The sequence below is a fragment of the Gavia stellata genome, unplaced genomic scaffold (assembly GCF_030936135.1).
Source record: "Gavia stellata isolate bGavSte3 unplaced genomic scaffold, bGavSte3.hap2 HAP2_SCAFFOLD_34, whole genome shotgun sequence".
NCBI lineage: Eukaryota > Metazoa > Chordata > Aves > Gaviiformes > Gaviidae > Gavia > Gavia stellata.
The window spans coordinates 5,138,437-5,160,792 of NW_026776320.1; the positions used below are offsets into that span (position 1 = coordinate 5,138,437).

The 22,356-nt window shown below is 42.4% G+C and overlaps 1 protein-coding gene across 1 annotated transcript; it reads right to left on the bottom strand.

Moving 5' to 3' along the window:
* Positions 1-35: 35 nt before the first annotated feature.
* Positions 36-20,726, bottom strand: LOC132320874 (E3 ubiquitin-protein ligase TRIM36-like). Its single transcript, XM_059834499.1, has 11 exons — positions 20,694-20,726; positions 11,733-11,946; positions 9,917-9,928; positions 8,149-8,492; positions 6,549-6,695; positions 5,354-5,449; positions 4,160-4,413; positions 3,374-3,498; positions 2,526-2,819; positions 1,925-2,222; positions 36-390 (listed from the first exon to the last, which is right to left on the bottom strand). Exons 1-11 carry the CDS (start codon positions 20,724-20,726, stop codon positions 36-38), a joined length of 2,172 nt encoding a protein of 723 aa, XP_059690482.1.
* Between the last annotated feature and the right edge of the window lie 1,630 nt (positions 20,727-22,356).

A 22,356-nucleotide genomic window follows, 5' to 3' on the forward strand; every position in this document is an offset into this window, starting at 1 on the left:
CCACCTCAGAACAGCAATGGGAAGAGATCACTGCACTAGATGTCGTCGTGGTACTCCCCGTACTTTGCTGTGACAGGTTCCTCAAGATGAACTGCTGCACCACCCATTAAGGCAAATGCTGGGTACATTATGCCAGAGCAGTCCACCTCGCACTCATAAAGGCATTTCATACGGCCTGCGTCGTAGAACCCCACCTTGCCTTTGTCACAGTCGAGGCAGATGCCCAAGCACGATGGCAGGGGAAGGATTCTGCTCGCTGGATCCTTGGGGGCAGCAGGTGTTGTGGGGATAAAGAACTTCTTCATGCCTAAAGTGACCAGTGTGAAAGGCTGTGGTGAGTCAAAGAAGGCATCTTCACTCCCACTGTCATGACCACTGTCTTGCTCGTACCTAGAACAGAAAAACAACCATTTGCTTTTGTCAAATTCTGAAGGGGGATCAGTGATGTGAACTGGAGAAAACATTTTTGTAAGACAAGAAACACCACATGGTCACCTGCAAAACCTTGTGGGGTAAAAATATACCTAAGCCAGGAGGGAAGACGCATTTAGTAGGTGGAGAACACTCACTTGGGCCACTTCAGACAATAAATAACAGCTAAACACTAACGAGGACAAGACCACAGAAGGCTTTACTAAGGAGCGGATGTATCTAAATGTACTCATGCTAGGTAATCATTAATGAACCTACAGGTATAGCAAATTAGTTAACTTGAAAAGTAATTTAGCGACTATGACTAATGATTACAGACAAGGTATGTTTAACTTCATTTACATAATGTTAAATGACACGAGTAAATACATTTAACATGACTGTTGTCCTATGAGTTTTCCTCACCACTGCTGTATTACATTGTCTTTAAAATTCACAACACAAAAAGTAGTGGTTTAAGTTTTTGGTTTGGTGGTTTGGTTTTTTTTAAAGTGCTCTGCCTGGAGGTTTCCATGAACCCCTGTTTCCCAGCTGGTTACTGGGGAAAGTTTGTGGCCAGATTTGTTCAGTCTACATGCTTTTGCCCCCTACTTCTGTCACCAGATGAAGACACACTGGAGAAGCACACATTCTTCTGTGCCGACAATCCCTAGCTAGGTTTGCATTTTTGGGATGTCTGGGGGGAGATTGGATTTGTGTCAGCCAAAGTTTTCCAGGTATTTGTGTGGATAAGGAAAAAGAAATCAGGAAATCAGGATCTAATTTCTCACTTTGCAAAAAGCCTCCGTCTGGCTTTAAGCAGCTCAAGACACAGGCGTTCTTACACTTTCAGTATGTTACACAGGAGGAAGCTGATACATTTTTTACATTCCTGAAAAAGTTAAGAGTCCTCAGGAGATAGCTTCCCAGCCTGCAGTTCCTAGACACATCCAGGCTTACTACAACCATACTTCAGAGCTGAAATCTTTTTATTGGTTTGTCCACTGTACTTTGGCTTGGGAACAGTAGCACTCCAGTACCATATGCAAGCGTATAGCCTGGGATAAGCCAGTGACTTGGAATCCACCGTGACGCAAGCTACAGCAAAGATACACAGATACACACAGTGAACATTGTACCTCTGAATGGCTGCCAAACCTAGTATGCTAAGGAAATTAAGGCAGAGTCTTACTATTGACAATTAAACATTGCTTCAATCTTGCAAGTGATGCTTTTTTTTTACCTTCTTGCTTTAACTGGCACATCTTGACATCTATAGGAACCTCATTTCTTTCCCAAAAAGAATGAAAATAGGACTCTGGATAATTACAACACCTTTCTGCTAATAGCAGGGGATGAACAGGACAACCTGCTTACAGCATATCCTTCAAGCTACTTTCCACTAGTTAGGTTCACCTTGTGTACTAATTGCGACCAGACTCACTCTTAACTTATTTTTTAAAAAGCCATCTCCTTATATAAAACATGTATTGAGCAAGAGTCTGCAATTTACCTTGGGCTGGTCACATCATGGGTATTATGGAACAATTTCTGTATCTGGTTGCTAGAAACAACTCCCACTTTCACCAGGTATGAATAGGCTTCCACACGAAAAGCCCAGACGTGCTTCCCTTTGGCAATCCCGGTGTCGCCAATGATGTAATCCAGGGTTGTGTAGCATCCGACCTGCATGCGCTCAGATCCCAGCAGTAGAGGAAATCCAGCCCTGCTTTCCACAGAGGTTCTTCCTGGGTTCAGCAGGAGATGTTCACTGTTGTACCCACATTTGTCATCAAAAAGAAAACTGAAAACTGAAAAACAGTATCCAAAAAAATTTCCTCTTAGTTAAGTATTTGGCCTTCTGTGCTTATAAACTACATTTTAAGTCATGCTGGCATCAGAATTTCTCACTTTTAAAGGCTACCGGGAACGTCATGCAAGCTAAAACGGTCTCAGCATGCCACCTACTTAACCTGTTTGTTAACAGTGCTTCTAAACATTTACGCAACCGGTAACAGTAGAGTAGAAGTCTGGGAACTACTGGAAACCACCTACAGCTCTTAACACCGACAGACACAGATTCAACACCTTGTGGACAGAAGAAAACCCAATACCTGGAGCTGGAGGCGTACGCAAAATAACTTCTCGGCTCCAAGGGCTACAGATGGACCCTTTATATCCTCGAACTCTAAAGGCATAGGAGCTGTCATCATCGAGATCAGATATTACTTTGCTCTTGCTGCAAACTTTGATCTCCTGCCACGTCGCACTCTCCTCTTCTCCATTAAGCTTATGATACTCAAGAACATAGAGATCAGCTGAGTCTGTCTTCCCAGGGCATTCCCAGCTGATCAGAGCTTTGTTGTACATTCTGCTCTGCTCTTCATTGATTTCTGGTATTTCTAGACCTGGAATGCCAGAGATTCAGGAGAAAAAAACCCTCAAATTTAGATATATGTTGTTTTAGAATTAACCATACAAGCCCTTTGTTGAGTGGCTATAGCACTTGGGGGGGGTGGGGGTGGGGGCAGAAATCTGACTCAATCCGTTAAAGAGTACAGATGAGGATGGTTCCATTCATGCACTTACATAAATCCCTTACTTTCTGTTTTTACTTCGAAAGTTGTATTGTTTATTTTTGCTGGCAGCTAAAAAAGCATCTAAAAGCCTATTCTTTTCTGTCATGTTAACAAAAAGCTTCTAGGAAGACCTAGTATTACTTAACTACAATGTTTTGGAAGCCAATGTAAACTGGTACTGAATGCAACGGCATCTTAGCTTCTTTTTCAAAGCTGAAGCTAGCATTGCTGCCAGGTAATGCCTTGTGGATCACAGAGACAGAAGGGACAATGCAAGTCACAAGACTGAGTTCTGCAGCTGCAGCCCTGCATAAGTTTTGCCTCTTTCCAGAGAAGCCCTTCAAGTCGTAACTTGAGAAAGACCTGATGCTCTCGCAATTTACCATTGGAATGGAAGGACAAGTCACCAAGGATCTCTTCTTGCTTAGCTATGTCCACCACAAAGTCTTCAAAAGTAGTTTCAGCTGCTGGCCTGAAGCTCTTCAGAGATTCAGTAGCTTTTTGGATTCTGAAAGCACAGAAGCAAAGGGATGGCAGAACAGAGAAAAAGGAATTCACATGTGTGCATTCCTTAAACTAAAAATGCTAGGTTTTGCTTTATAAAAAGTGCTGTTTTCATGTACTTACTGATGTCTCCCAGAAATTTCTGTCTCTCTAGACAGAATTCAAATGCAAAATTTAAGGTCTTTTGTACAGCAGTGTAAAGGTATCAGTGTAAAGATAATGAAGAGGTAATCGTTCAGCTGGTAGAGCATTTTAACAATTTGGGGCATTATGTTCAAAGAACACAATAGATGTGAAGCGCTAATGGAGAACAGCTATTAAGATCAAAGACTTTAAAGCCAGAAGAGACCTGTTAGATTAACTTGCAAATACCCGATACAATCTCTGAGCAAAGGAATGTGTCAGTGAGCTGAATGGGCTACCCTTCCAGTGCAGTCCTACTGAACAAGGCCACGTGTTGTCACAGGACAGAGCCCCTCCTGACTGCTGTTTCTTAACGCACACTGTAATGTAGCAATTTCTACTGAACGGTACTGGGACCATCTCTGAGCCTTTGCAATACAAGGTACTGCATTCAGTACTTTGCTAGCAGGTGTCAAAAGAATATGACTGACCAGACATCCTGGAACAGTATCTGTACTTCAAACAGAAGATAATGAAGATACCTGTCATGAAGCTGTTTTGCTGTTTGAACAAAACAAGATGGATCAGTTTCTTTAAGCACCTCTTGAGCATATCCTACAAGGCCATTATTTTCCAGGAGCCCTTGATATTCCTCTGCTTGCGTTTGCAATTTTTCCAGCCTTAAATTCTTAGAAGTTTCAATTGCCCTAAGAGCTGCGGACTTCTTCTCTTCTAGGACATGAGATAATTTCTCAAAGCTCTGAGATGCTTCTTCTTTAGCTCGTTCACTGTTGCACTAGGAGGGAACAAAAGACATTTTAGACAGATTCCACAGCACTGTGGCTGTGTACAGAAACATACCTCAAGTTGTTCAAGGTATCACAGCAATCTAGTCATCCATTTGACAGGCAAGACTAATGAGCTTTGTTATGCCCATCAGCACTGAAAATGTGATCAGCACTGCACCCAAGCTAGTGAGCGTTTACTGGATCAACACAGAGAACGAAGAGCAGGAAAGTATTCCTCTGATTATGTCTTGAGTTACGCATAGCACGTGTCTAAACAGCTCATGGAAAAGCACTGTAAAAACAGGTCAGTTTCTGAAGTCTTCATGCCCAAGAGCTAGGTGCTCCTCCACCTTCCCCAACCACACTGCGACGGGGGTCCAGCCCAGCTTCTCACATATGCCCTCAGAACTGTAGGGTCACCTCTAACTAGTGCCCTGGATAAAAGGAACTACAAAGCACAGAGACAATCTTTATCAAGATACAGGCAGGGCCAGGAGCTCCTGCAATTTCTGCCATTGTGTTTTTCAGCTTGTACGTGAGCTCCCAGCTCTGACTCTTCTGCAGGGAGATTTTACTCTTCATTCTGACTTTATTGCAACATCCTCAAGGCGGCAAACAGCCAGTGTAAATTGTGAAGCACCGTTAATACACAAGAGCTGTAAGTCTAACCCACCTCTCTTTGATTAAGGTATCAAACAAGCTTTCTTTCAATTAAATTTACAGCAGCACCCAAAACTTAACTTCCCTCTGTATGTTGCCCATATTTCCAACACTGTCAGGATTAGGTCTTACCATTTGTGATTCAGGACTAACACAAACTGTTCAGAAATTGTTTTACTGGCTAACTGAAAAAAGCCAAAGGATTTGAAACACTTCAGTGAAAACAGTTTGAGTCTCTGCTGTGTCCCTGCAAGGGCTATCCCCAGACAACACGGAAGACACTCTTACCTCTGTTTCTTTCAGCAGCAGATCCAGCTGTGTGATGTGAGCTTTCACCTGGCTCTCCTTACTGATGAGGTACTCAATATCTTTTGAAAGCTTCTCCTGTTAAAACAAAACAGCGAGCTAGCAGAAGAAGGGTATCCCACCCAAACCGACAACCAGCACAGGCAGGTCATCCAGCTAGCACTCGCTTTATCTAGTTACAAGGACAACAGCCTGCCACCAGTTATGAGCAGCACCCCTGCGGAGAATTGCTCAGTGACCCGCAATGACTGCACAGGGACATCAGGCCACTGATGTGGGCAGGACTGGGGGCACAGCCTCTAAGGACAAGAGGTAACAGCCTCTAAGGACAAGAGGTAACAGCCTCAGCTGGCTCAGTCTTCCCCAGCCACAAGTGTCACCTTCTCTTAGGCTAGGAACATGAGGCTTCAGGACGTTACTAAAACTTACAGAAAAGCCACGTTAGTTATTAACTCATTTGTAGTAAGATTTGCTAGAAGAATGAGTGGTTCAAAGCATGAACTTATGAGTGTCTCTGCATTTCCTGACTTGCAAGAGTTAACAGCTGTACAGGAAAAGCCTTGCAAACAGGCAAGGAGGCCAAAGAGCACAAGGCAGGCTGGTCTGGTCTTCCCCCCCCCCCGCCCCCCCTTTTTTTTTCTTCTTGTGAGCAAGAGAGGAAGAAAAGGAAGAAGAGGAGGTAGAAGCAATCATTCTTTAACAACAAAGCAATGTTTGCAAGTCTTCCCTGTTGTACTGCGAATTAACAGCTATGCAACTTCAGAAACATACAAGGTCCCAACAGATACTTCCAATGCAAATTTTTCAGGAGTGCTTCTGAAGTATCAGCTAATCCAAGCCACAAGGACACTTACCTGAAAAAAGCTAGATTGTAAAGTAGAAACTGCTTAAACCTTTTGCATTGGTCAGTACTGCTATACTTTAGTTGGCTAAAACAAGGTGGAAGGACTTTTAAGAGGTTATGTTTCAAGCCTCATAGAAAATACAGTTTCTCAGAAGTGCGCTATGTCACACTAATATAGATATTAACAGATGTTGCACAACAGCATGCCTCATGACTAGTTCAGTGTCCTCTAAACACACATCCTGGCTTCCTGCCACAGGGAGTTTGCCCTTACACCAGAAGCTCAGTACTTTTCCCCTTCTTAAGGCCAGGTCCAACAATATTTACTTTTACCTTAAGGGTTTTGTAGGCAGTTCTCATGGTTGTTACTCTATGGTTTGCATGACATCCACCCAGTTTACAAAGATGACAAACAGGCCTTCTGCAGATTTCACAGTACATGTTTACCCTCTCCATTTCATGTTCTGGACACATCAAAATCTGAAAAAAAAAGAGAGCAGAGAGAATGCAGGTGTACTTCCAAAAACTGAGGTGGCCAACAAACCATCAAAACACTAAATCACCCCACAGCAGCATCTGATTTCATCAGTGGATTCTTTATATTCAGTTTATCTTCCACCTTTTATTTTTGTCTATGCCAGTGAAAGCCAGCAGATGAACACACACAGTTTCACGAGGTTCACAGTGAGTAAACCTGTAGCGATGTCTGTGTACACATCATGTAGCCTCCATACTGCAATCAACCATTTTGCTAATCCCTGAAGTTGTTTGCGTGCCTCAAGCTCCCTACACTCCTGTTCAGAGCTGTAAATGCAATATATAACACAGCCACGCTGTCAAATTTAACTGTGTCCATGCCAGCATCTCTTGAAACAACTACGAACTGTCTTAAAGCAGGAGTTGACATAATACTGTAATGATTTAAATTTAAGCTAGACTCTGATCAGCCACATAGCCATTGCTCTTGGAGCAACAGATGAAATGCAGCCACACCACCAGTCACAGTCATTTTAAAGATAAAAGGCTCCAGTGTTTCATTTTTTCTGTCTGACTCCAATTACAAGTTGTTCATGCTGAGCGTTAATTCCAGTAGCAGCTTAAACAGCATTGCGAAAAAGCTGGTGTTTGCTAAAAGTAATCTTTCAAAAATTGAACACGTTGAAGTAACTGCTCGAAGAGGCAAAAAAAGTGCTGCTCAACTCCAAGCGCAAGCAACAGATAAAACCGTCTAAAAGGGGGTGGGTGGGTGTGGGTGGGTGTGCTTGTGCACATGTGTGCGTGTGTGTTTTAAAAAAAAAGAAATGCTTTGCCTCATTCCAGAGCACTGAAAGACATTTGGGGCATCTACTCCATGTTATCAAAGAGAAGCTCTTGAGAAAGCTTTTCAGTGTCATGTCAAGGAGGAGAACACGACATCAGTGCCAACAGTCAAGCTTTAAAAGCATCATCTTTTAACACACGCACACACATACAAGAAAGGACAGGAAAGGGCTCAAAAATAGAAGTGAGTAGCATAAATATGGACACACTAAGCTAAAATTGCAAACCATCTCTGAAACCAACTCTCAAGCCCCAAATGTTATCTTAGTCTATGGTGAAAAGCCCAAAGACACCAGTCTCGCTAGCACCTTGGTACATAAGACTGTCATTCAGCAGAATATGCAATAAGCTATCCCATTGTCATTGACTGCTGGATTCGGGGGGAGGTGCGAGGAGGGAAGGAAACTTTCAGGAGAATCGTCTGTGCAGGCAGACATGTTCAAAACTGCAGTCATGCTGTCAGCAAGAACAAAAGCTTATGGTTCACTCAATGAATAACAGCAATAGTCAAAAAAGGAACAACGGTCCTAAAAAGCAACTACCATTGCACAGATATGTCTGAAGCTATATGCAAATGCTGCAACCCAAATTCTGTAAGATACGGGATACTTACCTTGGGTCTGAAGTTGGTGGTTGGTCCTACATGTTTATGTTGGGCTTTCACAGTTCCCCAAGGATGGTGTATTTTGAAACATTCGTTGCAATAGCTTGCCCTGCAGTCCATGCAGCTCTTTGTGGACTCTTGAGCTGGAGGTTTGCAGAAATCGCACATAATAGCAATGGCTGCCCTGGCTGCCTGTCTGTATCTTTCCACAATGGTTTCCAAAGTAAAGTTGCGAAATAAGCCATTGATGCCACGTTCTCCGAGATCAGTATCCCGCTGGCAACCCGGACAAGGAAACAGACTCGATCTAGGAGTCAGTGAATTACGTTTTCTGCCTGTGTAGACACCAAATCCTGATTTAGGAGGAGTGTAAACAGAAGAGGTTTAGATTTTAAAGGGAGAAGCACAGGAATTTATGAACCAATTTCAAACTATCCTAGCACATCATCCAAACCAGTACAATACCAATTCATATGCACTCTGCCAAGCCAAAGAGAATACATTTGCCATGACAAGGTAGTGTAATGTCTGAGTTCAGGGGGCATTACAAACTACTGCTCTAAAACTTAATTCTATGGTAAGGTTAATTTAGCTATTCCAATCCTATCTTCTTCGTCTAGTTTTTCATGCACTCAAGCCGCAGCCTTTCAAAAGACTAAACACAAAACCTTCCGGAAACCAGTTGGTTTTAGGCTAACTGGCTGCGCACATAGAGAGCAACAGCTTCGTAACACGCTGAAGTGTAAGATGTCTATTCCCAGAGTGAGACTGGTTATTCCCAGACAAATATAGCCAACTTGGAGCTCCCTGAAGTTTGCTTTGGCCGAGTCAAACTTATCTGGCTTACCCCAAGAGGCATCATACAAATCTAAAGAGGAAAACAAGAGAACTAGATATCACCAGTACGAAATCTCAGCCAAATCATTCAGTCAAAATACGTAGAGGCTGACTTGGCCCTTGCTGAACGGCCTTGATAAAGGAGGGTTGCTAAGTAAGCCCCGCACACCAAAGGGGATGCTGAGACGGTTATGTCTGAGAGATTCCTCTACCTTGAACTGGGGAACCACAGATCTGCATGGTTACACAAGGGTACAGCTTATCTCTTTTCATTTCAAAAGGGGACAGTAGAGAAGCTGCACTCCTACGAAACAGCTATGCACAAATTCCCCCTCTTCTCCAAAATAAAGTGATCCAAGGCTCAAGTCAAGTCGCAAGCCTAGGGATTCTTTGGAGCCTGTTCCAGGGGATGGCTCACACAGACCCAAAAACTATTTACAGGGTAACATTCTTGAGGCTATCAAACAGAGAGTGCATCCCCATGTCTCACTCATGAACCCACAGGGCACAACTATCAAAATTAGTCCTTTATGTATTACTGAAGCAGGTTAAGCCAGTGTTTAGGCTTAACATGTATCCTCTCAGCCTCCCCTTACAAAGAAATAAAAAACCATTCTCTCGAGCTGGAGCATGGTTTTAAGATCCCCTTGAGATGACTGCATGTTGGTATAACTAATTTGTAAATAGAGGTATGACTTCAAGCTGAATTCTTAGTGTTGAAACTGGTTCTTCTTCAGAAAGTGAAATTTGGTCCCATCTGTATTTAGTGAGGATCTTCCCATCAGAAATGTTGATGCTTCATTTCTTTTTGAAGTGTCCTTTGATGCTATCCAAAAGACACTTGCCTTGTGTCACTCTTCTGTGGGTGCTTCACCCAACAATCCAAAACCTCCCTACCTCTCACGCCCTTTCCAGTCTCTTTAAAAAAACAAACCAACACTCCTGTAAGAAACTAGTTCCTTTAAAAATCTTCAAAATGTACCCCATGGTAGTTATGCATCACTATCAGCTAAGAAGCCACAACCAGAGCATGAATAAATGTCAGTCTCAAACTCAGCTGGTCTCATGCTTTTCTGTAGGTTCTGAGCAGAACAGCTAGACTGCATTAACAGAACAGTATGGGTGACATCTAGTAGCATCTAAATGTCAGGTTCCCAAGGGAGCTCTGCCTCCTCTGTGCACAGCGTGGACGGTGCCACAGCACTGCCTGCGCACCCCATCATGCTAGATCACTATTTCTACTGCCCGACAGAGAGCAAGCTGGAGGGCAGCTTTCCACGGAAGATTAAGGATTACCTCCTTACTTACACTGCTGAAAGCAGCATGGGGGGCCTGGTCCCCACGCACAGCCTGTCTGATACTGCCACACTTGGCAAGCCACAGTTCTCACAAGGAGGTCAGGTCACCCACGGTGCGCCCACCACTCCTTAGGCACCCAACCTGGTGCCCTGATGTCCACGTTGTAAAACCATGTAGTGGACAGCTGCAGCGGAAACCGGTGACCGCTTCAGTCCATGCATACAATGCCGCGACAGAACATCATGCTTACTGAGGAAAAAAGGGACTAGACTTGGATTTGGGAGATGGCAGTCACCAGTGGGCTCTCTTCATTCAAACTTCACATAACGCTGCAGGTAGAGAGAGCTGAGAAAGCAGCTGAAATGTATGCAGAGCTAAACAGTGATTGTGGGGCTGTGCACCCCATATCCAGAAAACAGGACTGTAATGAAGACAACTAGTTATTTCGTTTGGGGATTCCCTCAAATGATGCAAGCCTCAACCTGCCAAGCTACAGCAAACACAGCATTTGCTTATCAAACTGATCCTGAAAGAGTACCAGTACTAACAACTCAAGAGTTGTTTAAAAGAAGTGGGTGAAATAAAATATTTGAGCTTTGAAAACTGGGAAGGGGATGATGAACGTTAGTAACATACGAAATACAAGACACAGCTTTAGGGTTTGTCTTGTGGGCGACTCTTCCAGATCACTGCGGACTGCGGTTTTAAAGTGGACAGTTACGTCAGAAGGAAGCCTAAAAGCCAAGATGAGGTTTCTTTCAAGAAGTACTTTCGATGTACCTGTGTAAAAGAACAACTCATCTGTGGATTACACAACAGCTGTAAGAATCTTTCTAGTGTGACATCACAAAGAGCATGAGGAGTGCTCCTTAAAGCTTCCAGAGCAGACCACACTGGAAGAGGCGGTTAGCGCAGTCTTCTTACAGTCATCTGTCTCCCAATTCTGCAACCGTGCAATAACCATCATCTATGGAAAATGATTTATTGTAAGCATAATGAATTGGGTAGGACAAACCCATCATTTGCAAAGTCTGCAGAGGCTCAGAAGGAAGTCGAACTACTCAATTTAGGCTGGCCGAAACCTGAGAGAACCACCTCAACAGTACCACTGACAGGCAATAAAACTGCTGAAATCTACACCTCAACATCAACGCTATTGAACATGATGCTACTGCATCTCAATGTAACTGAAATACAGGAATAAACAAATACAATGGTTACAAAGATTTACAGGACGCCACAAAGACTGATCTATTATATATGAAATAGAGTGCACTGTCCTTAAAAATATTCCCATTGTTCTTGCCACAGAATGAACAAGACTCGCACTATCCCTAAGTCATCTCTTTAACTGCATCAGGAGTACCGGGAAGACATTTTACCAATGCAGACGCAATTCGGCTCAAGTCAGTCGAACACATAAAATAAGGAAAACACGCATAAATTCCAATACGTACCTGATCTACTAATCCTGTCCATGCTAGAAGAAGAGCTTTGAATTCGAGGGCTACTCTGATTAGAGGATTCAGAGCCTCCATCAGCGAAAGAGTCTTCAAATGCAGAGAGTATTTCCTTCACACATTTGTGACAGACATTGTGCTGGCAAGGAAGGATCAGTGGATGGGTAAATAATTCCTTGCATGCTGGGCAGATGAGCTCTCTTTCGATACCCTTAATGGTAACCTTCATGACAGAAAGAGGGAAAACCAAGTGTAAGTGCAGAAAACGTGAGCCAGCAAGACTTACTGCACAGCTGTATGTCTGTATGTCACAAAAGCCCAGCTCTCTAGAATAATCGTTCTATTCTAGAATCGCACATTCTAGCTGGTTTGAGGCATTCCGCTGGTTAACGCTGCAAACAAATCTCAATTAACATTTATGAAAGCACTGACAACATTCCTTTCAACTGAAATGAACACCGCCACTAGGCAAACTCGGTTCATCTTTAGGTCATGTCTGCCTTGCAGGGGAGGAAAGGAGAGGAGGGGAGTAGTCTTAATTCCACTCAAGGACCTAGTGAAACGAAAGCAACCATACTTCTTAACAATAGGAATCCATATGTTTAACTCAGCTCGCTCGCTCGCTTTTCAAGAAGGGGGGGTGGGGGAGGGAGAAAAAAGAAATTAAGTGTCAGACTGGTTAAACAACAGGCTTTCCTGCCGTGTAATCCACATTTAAGCACTGGAACTGCCTTGACTTCGTTAGGCTAATAGTTCCAGTCTGGAACATTATCTGTTTGTTTATTTATTTCCTGCACAAAGAGCCGCCCGTGGATCTGTGCAGCTCTTCAGTAATTTAATGACCCCACAGCCATCTGGCACTGCGCTCCGCTCCTGCTCTGACAGTATTGGTTTCGGCTATGTTCACTGAGGGAAGTGTTATATGGATTTTTCAAACATCATCAAGAGGAAAAGACTACTTTTTCAGAAGCATAATATATCACCTACTACTGTTGGGGTCTTTCCCATGCTGTTCTACTGGGTTTATAAAATACCTTACGAGCAGCAACTCTTTTGCGGAGCTACGTGTCTGTAAGATCCTGCCCCAAAAAATCATCAGAAATTGAGACATATTTGGGGCATCATGAGTCATAAAATGTATACAGTCGAGGTTGGGAGCAAATCTGGGGAGTGAGTGAGACTATTTTTACTTATTACCTCGCATTTGGCACAGCTGGATGGATCATATGGCAGCTTATGCAGTCACCATGCACATTACCTTTTAAAAACTTGACAGCTACGATGTGGTTACCCTTAAAAAGCATTCCTCTCCTTTTCCTCTTCCCCCTCCCTCTGCATCTGTGCTCCTGAAACAGCTACCTGGATCTGCCAGAAGGACGGAGAAATTCAGTAAAGGTCTTGTTTGCAGGGAAAATTCCGTGTCCAAACCCCAGTATCCCTTCATGCAAATGGCAAACAGACAAGAACAAGATAGTACTCCTCTTTGATCTTCTACAAATGTACCCCTTTGATTCGTATCTAAAGACAGAATAATAGAATATTGTGCTCTAGGTACAGGGCTCTTCTCTTTTTCAGGATAGGTCTTTTTTAGTTTTTCTGCACCTAGACAACAAGTTTCTGAGGAACTTACTTGGGCACCTTCCACCGTTTGAGATTGTCTTGCACATTCTGCTTCCTGTCATTTTGAGTTCCTCCTGTTCCTATTCCGGTCATTGCACTGTGTTTTGGCAGCTGTTTTCTGACAATCTCCTTTGCCTCAGGAGCAGCAGAGGTATGCTGGTCTTAAAAAAAAAATAAAAAAATCTTCCCTGCACATTAGACTTCACATAGGGTAGACCTCAAACAAATGCTTCTCCCATATTTTTCCCTATCTTTCTGTGTACTTTAAAAGCATTTGTTTGGATACAGACTCAAATAAGTGGGAGCGCTGAGCATTGCATTTGCAGTGAGCTCAGTAAATGGTTTAGATCAAAGTAATCTTCTGCAAAAATATGTGCACCTTTGCTCTGGAACAATTTTTGAGTTTTATGCTGTTGATCCTGGGAGAAGCACCTGAAAATCCAATGGCTAACGACATGTATGAGTGTTCATCTTGTATTGCGGCAGCCATCACGATGACAGTCTCGGGAACCTACCTGAGCTGGTGTGGTAGGACCCAATTTCTGTCAGTTGAAAGGATTTTGCTATAATTAAGCCTATGTTCAGAAGCAGTCTCAAGTACGTCACATGCTGAGGAAGAACGTGCAGCTTCTCCAGATGGTAATTATGTGACAGAATGAATATACACTGAATAGCAATAACAGAAAGTGGTGTCCTAAGTGTTTTCAGTGGCATTTGGCATCGTTTACAGTCTGATACATTCTCGACATTTACTGCACTGCTAAAAAAATTGGTTCCTAGCTTTGCAGTGTAGAAATTACTCTAGAAAGAGAGTTTTCTTATTTCTGTGCTCTTTAGGCACTGTGTAGTTCAAAATGTAATGCTTTTAAGTCTTGGACATGTTCATATACTGTTAAAAAAGTTAAAGAAATATTCTGTACTAGATGAAGAGCATTATTCTGCTAACTTTCTTTGATTTGTGAGATGTTTCATAGAAGTGCAGTGAGGGGAACATGGAAGACTGGGGTGCTTGGGAATGTCTTGGTTTGTTTTTCATGTGGTGTTTTTTGTTTTGGATTTGTTTGTTTTTTTTGGCATGAGTTGGCTTGGTGTGACGTGAATCTGCCAATACCATAGTTACTGAGAGCTTAGACTGTCTTCCCCGTTCGTGGAAGGAATTTCCTGTATTGCTTGATTATAAGAATGTTTCATAAATTGTGTTGAGATGAGTAGCTTAGATTTCTCTGTACGCTTTTTAAAATCTGCCTTTTTCAGGATACTTTCAGTGTTTGTCGCATGTCTTGCTAGCCTCGTATCTGGGGGTCTGAGAGACAGCTGAGAACATGTCTCCTAACTGGACTGTCCTTTCCCATCCTTCTTTTGCCCCATGCTGTTCAGTACCCTCTTCAAAAATTATTACTATGACCAAGCTTATAAAGTACTGTTGTTGTCCCATTCGTGGGAGGGTTTTTAAAGTCAATCGACAGCACTTTCTGTGTTTCACTGCTTTCTTCACAACCTCCTGTGCTCATTGTGAATCAAAGAGGAGAATTCTGGTTTCGTGGCAATGCTTCACCCATTTGTGAGGTCTTTTCCAGTAAGACCTAATCCTTCTGGAAATTAGGAGATCTATTTAGTAGTTGGTTCCTTCTTCTGTTGTGGACCAGCCCACACTGATCAGACTTTCTCTCTCTGTCTCTGTCCTTCCCCCACTCCCCGCTCCTGCTCTGACAGTATTGGCTTCGGCTACGTTCAGTGAGAAAAGTGATATGTGGATTTTTCAAACATCATCAAGAGGAAAAAACTACTTTTTCAGAAGCATAATATATCACCTACTACTGTTGGGGTCTTTCCCATGCTATTCTACTGGGTTTATAAAATACCTTATGAGCAGCAACTCTTTTGCTCAGCAACGTGTCTCTAAGATCCTGCCCCAAAAAAATCATCAGAAATTGAGACATATTTGGGGCATCATGAGTCATAAAAGGTATACAGTCGAGGTTGGGAGCAAATTTGGGGAGTGCGTGAGAGGTTTTTTACCTATTACCTCGCATTTGGCACAGCTGGATGGGTCATATGGCAGCTGATGCAGTCACCATGCACATTACCTTTTAAAAACTTGACAGCTACGATGTGGTTACCCTTAAAAAGCATTCCTCTCCTTTTCCTCTTCCCCCTCCCTCTGCCGCTGTGTTCCTGAAACAGCTACCTGGATCTGCCAGAAGGATGGAGAAATTCAGTCAAGGTCTTGTTTGCAGGGAAAATTCCGTGTCCAAACCCCAGTATCCCTTCATGCAAATGGCAAACAGACAAGAACAAGATAGTACTCCTCTTTGATCTTCTACAAATGTACCCCTTTGATTCATATCTAAAGACAGAATAATAGAATATTGTGCTCTAGGTACAGGGCTCTTCTCTTTTTCAGGATAGGTCTTTTTTAGTTTTTCTGCACCTAGACAACAAGTTTCTGAGGAACTTACTAACTTGGGCACCTTCCGCCGTTTGAGATTGTCTTGCACATTCTGCTTCCTGTCATTTTGAGTTCCTCCTGTTCCTATTCTGGTCATTGCACTGTGTTTTGGCAGCTGTTTTCTGACAATCTCCTTTGCCTCAGGAGCAGCAGAGGTATGCCGGTCTTTAAAAAAAAAAAAAAAACAGTCTTACCTTCCTTGCACATTAGACTTCACGTAGGGTAGACCTCAAACAAATGCTTCTCCCATATTTTTCCCTATCTTTCTGTGTACTTTAAAAGCATTTGTTTGGATACAGACTCAAATAAGTGGGAGCGCTGAGCATTGCATTTGCAGTGAGCTCAGTAAATGGTTTAGATCAAAGTAATCTTCTCAAAAAATATGTGCACCTTTGCTCTGGAACAATTTTTGAGTTTTATGCTATTGATCCTGGGAGAAGCACCTGAAAATCCAATGGCTAACGACATGTATGAGTGTTCATCTTGTATTGCGGCAGCCATCACGATGACAGTCTCGGGAACCTACCTGAGCTGGTGTGGTAGGACCCAATTTCTGTCAGTTGAAATGTTTTTGCTGTAATTAAGCCTATGTTCAGAAGCAGTCTCAAGTACGTGACATGCTGAGGAAGAACGTGCAGCTTCTTTCAGGTTCTTGTTTCCACCAGGTCGCTTCCCCGTTCGGGTTCCCTGTGTGGCGTTGCAATGGCTGTGTCAGTGTGGTGGAGGGAGGTGCGTGGGGTAGAGAGAAGGCGGGAGTAAGGGCTCTTAAACCCAGCTTCTGCAGAGCTGTTGCTGTATGTGTAAGTGCATCCACCTCCCAGAGGTGACGTGTTGTACTCAGCAGTGGTGGGGTCAGCCCAGGGGAATCTGTACGAGAATTTGGCTTCTAGCCCCAGAAGCCCCATTTCTGAGCAACAGAGCTTATTGTTGTTCTGATTCAAAACAAAAGGTCATGTTGAGCAAATAAAAATATTTTCATTCAGGTTATCCTTATCTGCAAGGAAGTATTGTGGCAAAAAATCTTTCCTCCCTTTCATAGTGAGCTGAAAAATAATACCAGTTTGTTACAAATCTGCAATATAAAAAGTCATGTATACACTGCATGTAGGTGAGCAGGCACTTCTTTATTGCAGCGCTGGACGCACAGGGGATCACTCCACCACGTGTGCGTGCCTAGTTTCTCTGCTACAAAAGTTATATACAATCAAAGTATACATATTCATCATATTTCCAGGAAACAATTAACATATTCATACGATTTCCGAGAACTCGTTAATATATGTAAAAGCTCGTGAGGCATGGGCCTTCAGGTACACAGGTGGTCGTCTAAGGTCCTCTGGTGATCGTCCATAGTCTTCCTCATGGTGTCCTTTAGTTGAACGCCATCTTTGCTCAGGTTGGTTGCAAAATTCCATTCTTGGAATCTTCTTAAGTTTTCCTCGGTTTCCTGACCAGGTCTACAACTTATCATTCTCTTGACAAGCAAATCCTGCCTATTCACAGTGCTACATTGTTCAGCAGTTAGTTTATGATGAAATCACAGATAAGTCATACCTCGTTACCTTCATACAGAATATATAAAATTTAATTTTTATTAATCGCTCTCTGGATTATACTATTCTATCAATATCCATCCTTAAAATAATCAATGGTTACTTCTATTAATATCTATTGATTGGCATTCTTGATATTTGAATCAAGATGGGAAAGGTAAGGAATTTTCCAAGCAGCATCATTGGTGCATATCAGGTCACATTGTCACGGCACTCAAACCAGACTTTTCTATTCAGTTCTTCATCGTTCCATCTCATTACTGTTAGTTCCTTAGTATGGAACAGCGACTCCCTGGTGAGGTTCCTATGGTTATTGTTTCTAACGGAACAATCCTAACATATGCATTTGTATTTTATTATTTTATTTATTAATCAAATTTAACCTTTCTATATGATTAATTCTTGATTATTTTTTTTAAAAATCAGAGTATTTACAAAAGTTCCCCCCTGTGAAATTTTGAAAATTATTTCAATACGTTCATTTTAATCAGTTAAGCTGATTATGTGCATCAAGTATAGATGCCAAACGAGTTAATCGATTCATCATCCTCCAATTTATGATATGTAGTATTACTGAGAAAACAAGACTGATCAAAATCAGTATCAGGAGAATAACGATGGGGTGGCATAACTTATTTAGGATGCCTGTAGCAGTAGGTGACCATCCGAAAAGAGTGTCCCACCATTTATGTTCCGCACCTTTTCCACCCTCTCTAAAACACAGTGTATTTCTTCCACATTGTGATGAACAGTTATTAAAGTTCTGTGTCTGTTTCCCTTGACCTTTTTCAAAATTTTGATTAAATCCTGGTTGTTGTAGCAATTGTTTCACTAAAGTGAGATTCATTCCAATGGGTGCAGGCAACAGTTCCTGAGTTAATGTATAATTCGATTGCAAGAGCTGGTGAGATGTGACTGGAGCCAAGTAAGAAAAATCACATCCCGTGATTTCAGTGAAATTGCAAACACAAAAATTGGAGTGATTCCTAGTATGTATAACTACATCATCTACGGATATAAAATCACAAGCTGTTCTCAAACATACACAGCCCTTACCCATACATCTATATAAGCAGTGTTTCAGGGTTTTTGTCAGGGCGAGTTTCAAAATGACTCAAAATGATTTTGTTCAGTATCTAAACAGATATCCTGACCTCTGATTGCATTACCTTCACAGATGAACCCTTGTTGTTCTCGTACAATACAAGAATCCAAATCCACAGTTTGCCATTTCTGTCCCACTTCTTGGGCCCATACTCTATGTTCAAATGGATAGAGTATGGTTCCATTGTGATTCAATCCTGATGCAATAACAGGGTAGATGGAATATATTGAAGCATTATGTCTAGTTAATACAAAAGTTGTGGCTGTACTTGTGATGGGATCGTGGGTAAAGTTTACCAAATTCCACCAGGACTGGAGTTTTTTCTCTAAATCAGTGGCACTATCTCAAATTATTTTCCGAATCTCGGTGGGGAGATTGCCTTCTTCACCCTCTCTTATGATTGAAGCGGCCACTGATTGCGCCCACAGTTGAGCCTGGATACAACTGAGAACCAAAGATAGGTTATCTTGGGCCACACCGAGTGCATCTACAACGAAATTCATGGTCTTCCACATTGACCTTTTCCCATGTTGGTAATATGTTTGACAACAGCCACTGGTTAGTTTCTAAAGCCAATAGGGAAGATTGCAAAGGCCGTTGTAATTTAGCCAATTCACTAGATGGAGTAGCCAATTTGTCTCCTGACATATTTTCCTAATTTGCCTTTTTAATGTCAGAATGTTTTTAAACAAGGCCTTTTTGTTCAAGCTTTAGACATCTAAAAAGTGTCTACATGATTCACACCTGCATGAAGCTTTGCAAATCACACAGTAGTCACCAAACAGCTATATTGCACAAAGATCCACACAATACCACACCATTCTTAGCTTAGTCTACATTGTAAAGTGCTGTTTCGTAGGAAGAAACTTGTTCTGGAAAAATAAGTATCTGGACAGGCAAGTACTGTTGAACTGTATTTCTGAAAGGTGACACTTCCATCGTAGCGGAAAAAATCTGACAGTGTGTTGTCAGTGCCTCTGACAGTGTGTGTTTTTATTTAATAAGCTGGACTAAGCACCATAGAGTACTGTAATGAATGCATCCTAAGTATTCAGGTGACACCAAAAGCCAAATCAATTTTTAAACTCAGAATGAGATAGATACAAACAGACATATCAAAAGGTAGGTAAATGTTTAAAGTGGCGTCAGTCTCTGTCCAGGAGAATAAGTAATTGCATAGCAGAGCACATCTTAAAGTAATGTAAGATAAAGCTATAGCAGAAAAAAAACCCTCAATCTTTAATTTTTTACTTCTATATTGTCAAACCAGTAAAATTTAATCTTTTTAAAATAAATGAGTCTGAGAGACTGTCGTCATAGCTAAGATAGTGTTCAGTTTATGAGTATTTCCATGAAATAATGAAAGGCCAAAGCCTGGTGGTATTGGTCCAGATGCTTATAAAGAATCCAAATGTGGAACTGTGGCATGCTAACCATGACATAAACCCTTAATTTAGACCGGTTTCTGAAGCTGAGGAATCAAAAATTATATATTTGTCTGTGGAAAGAGATTTGGTCTGGGAACAACAAATGAGAAAGTTCAACCCTATCATCTATAGCTTTAAGCCAATACTAAGTGACCAGGTAAACGAGCAGATGAAACTCAGTATTAACAAATGCAAAATAACACACCAGGTGGGGAAACCCTGTATGTGCACAGCTTGTTTACAACTCACCATCAGGATTGTGTGGAAAACACTGCAGAAGAAACTTGGTAAATGTCAGCTTAATACTCGGTATTGACCAAAAAGGCAAATACGGTTTCAGGACTATGGAAAGAAGGAAAACCCAGCATTTTGTCATCCTTCACAACAACAGAGTGTCTGTATGGAGGGCTCCTTCAGTCAGTCTCAGAAGGCAAGAGGAGAGAGAGGGGCAGCAGGATGCTCGCCAGTACAGAATGGCTTCCATCCAGCAAGAGGAAACATGAAGGGGAGGGCACAATAGGAAAGAAAGGCTATGACAACCATCTATTACAAAAAGAAATTACCTAAATGGTAACTAGCGAGGGACAATTTGCCATTTCTCCTGCAACAGGAAGTTCCAGAAGATATCCACTGCTTCACAGCTGCTGCCTGGGTCATCAAAGTGTTTCTCACACAAGTGCATAATGAAGCTGTGGAATGTACTTCCACGCAGCCTTACTAAGGCAGAAACATTTGCGGGTGAGACCCAGACAAGAAGTTGCTCTTGCCGGGCCTTTCTAGCCCCAAAAGGGCTGTCAGGCGCACTCTGTCGCAGATGGAACTTCTGCCAATTACCATTTCTGCCAATTTCTTCTGACAGTGGCCACTGGACAGGGGCTTAAGAGAGAGGACACTGGAGGGGTGTACTCCAGGTCAGATCAGTACAACAGTTCAGACAGCAAAGCACACAAAGGTTTTGCATTATGACCTACATTCATTTAAGTGTATTGTGATTTTCAGGTCCCGTTTCATAGCTCTACAGCTGTATACACGTACTTAGTAAGCATACTTCACACACATTCCTCAAGATGCAACACTATCCCCAAATTAGAAAGCATATCCCCAAATTAGAAAGCACCAAGTATGTATAAGAAACATCCTTCACTTTATAGCCTTATTTTTCCACAACACAAGTGAACAGTGCAAGTACCCAAATGTTTTTTTACGTAGATTTCTATAAACAGATGCAGTCCACCTCCATGCCCAGTAAGATCACCTAACAGATGCTCCTGGAAGATACGTCAAGACATATGGAAGACAGGCAGGTGATTAGAAACAGCCAACATGGGTTCACCAAGGGCAAATCATGCCTGACTCATCTAGTGACCTTCTGTGATGGAGTGACTGCACGAGTGGACAAGGGAAGAGCTACAGATGTCATATACCTGGACTTGTGTAAGGCCTTTGATACGATCCTCCACAACATTCTTATCTCTAAATTTGAGAGAGATGGGCTTGATGTATGGACTGTTCAATGGATAAGGAATTGGCTGGATGGCCACGTCCAAAGAGTTATAGTCAATAGCTCAATGTCCAAGTGGAAACCAGTAACGAGTGGGGTCCCTCAAGGGTCTGTGCTGGCACCAATATTATTTAGTGTCTTCATTAACAACGCAGACAGTGGGATTGAGTGCACCCTCAGCAAGTTTGCAGATGACACCAAGCTGAGCAGTTCATTCGCTAGAGGGAAGGGATGCCATTCAGAGGGACCTTGACAGGCCTGAGGAGCAGGCCCATGTGAACCTCATGAGTGGGCACGGTGGTGTTGGTTGATGGTTGGACTTGATGATCTTACAGGTCTTTTCCAACCTTAGTGATTCTGTGATTCTGTGAGATTCGCCAAGACCAAGTGCAAGGTCCTGCACTCGGGTCCAGGCAATCCCCAGTATCAGTACAGACTGGGGGATGTAAAATGGGCCACAAAAATGGTCAGAGTGCTGGAACACCTTCCCTGTGAAGAAAGGCTGAGAGGGTTGGGGTTGCTCAGCCTGGAGAAGGCTCCAGGGAAGACTTCATTGCAGCCTTTCAATATATAAAGAGGGCTTAAACAGAAAGAGGGAGATTTAGATTAGATAGAAGGAAGAAATTTCTAATGGTGAGGGTGGTGAGACCCTGGAACAGGTTGCCCAGAGAAGCTGTGGCTGTCCCATCCCTGGAAGTGTTCAAGGTTATGTTGGACAGGGCTTTGAGCAACCTGATCTAGCGAAAGATGTCCCTGCCCATGGCAGGGGGATTGGACTAGATGATCTTTACAGGTCCCTTCCAAACCAAACCATTCTGTGGTTCTATGATTCTACGCAAAACTACTATGTGATACAGTTTTTAAAAGGAGAGGAACAGAAATCTGAGGTGAGACATCCTTTAAGGCAGAAATCGGGTCTCAGAACTTAATCAGTGCATTTTTAACATTCTTACTAAAAAACCAAGC

What these genes read in the sequence shown, in the direction of transcription:
- LOC132320874 (XM_059834499.1), bottom strand. Translation starts at nt 20,726, where the DNA reads ATGGTAATTGGCAGAAGTTCCATCTGCGACAGA. An exon ending in GAAGTTCCATCTGCGACAGA is followed by an intron (nt 11,947 to 20,693) that starts GTGCGCCTGACA and finishes GTTACCATTAAG; the next exon opens with GGTATCGAAAGAGAGCTCAT. An exon ending in CATGATGTGACCAGCCCAAG is followed by an intron (nt 391 to 1,924) that starts GTAAATTGCAGA and finishes TTTCTGTTCTAG; the next exon opens with GTACGAGCAAGACAGTGGTC.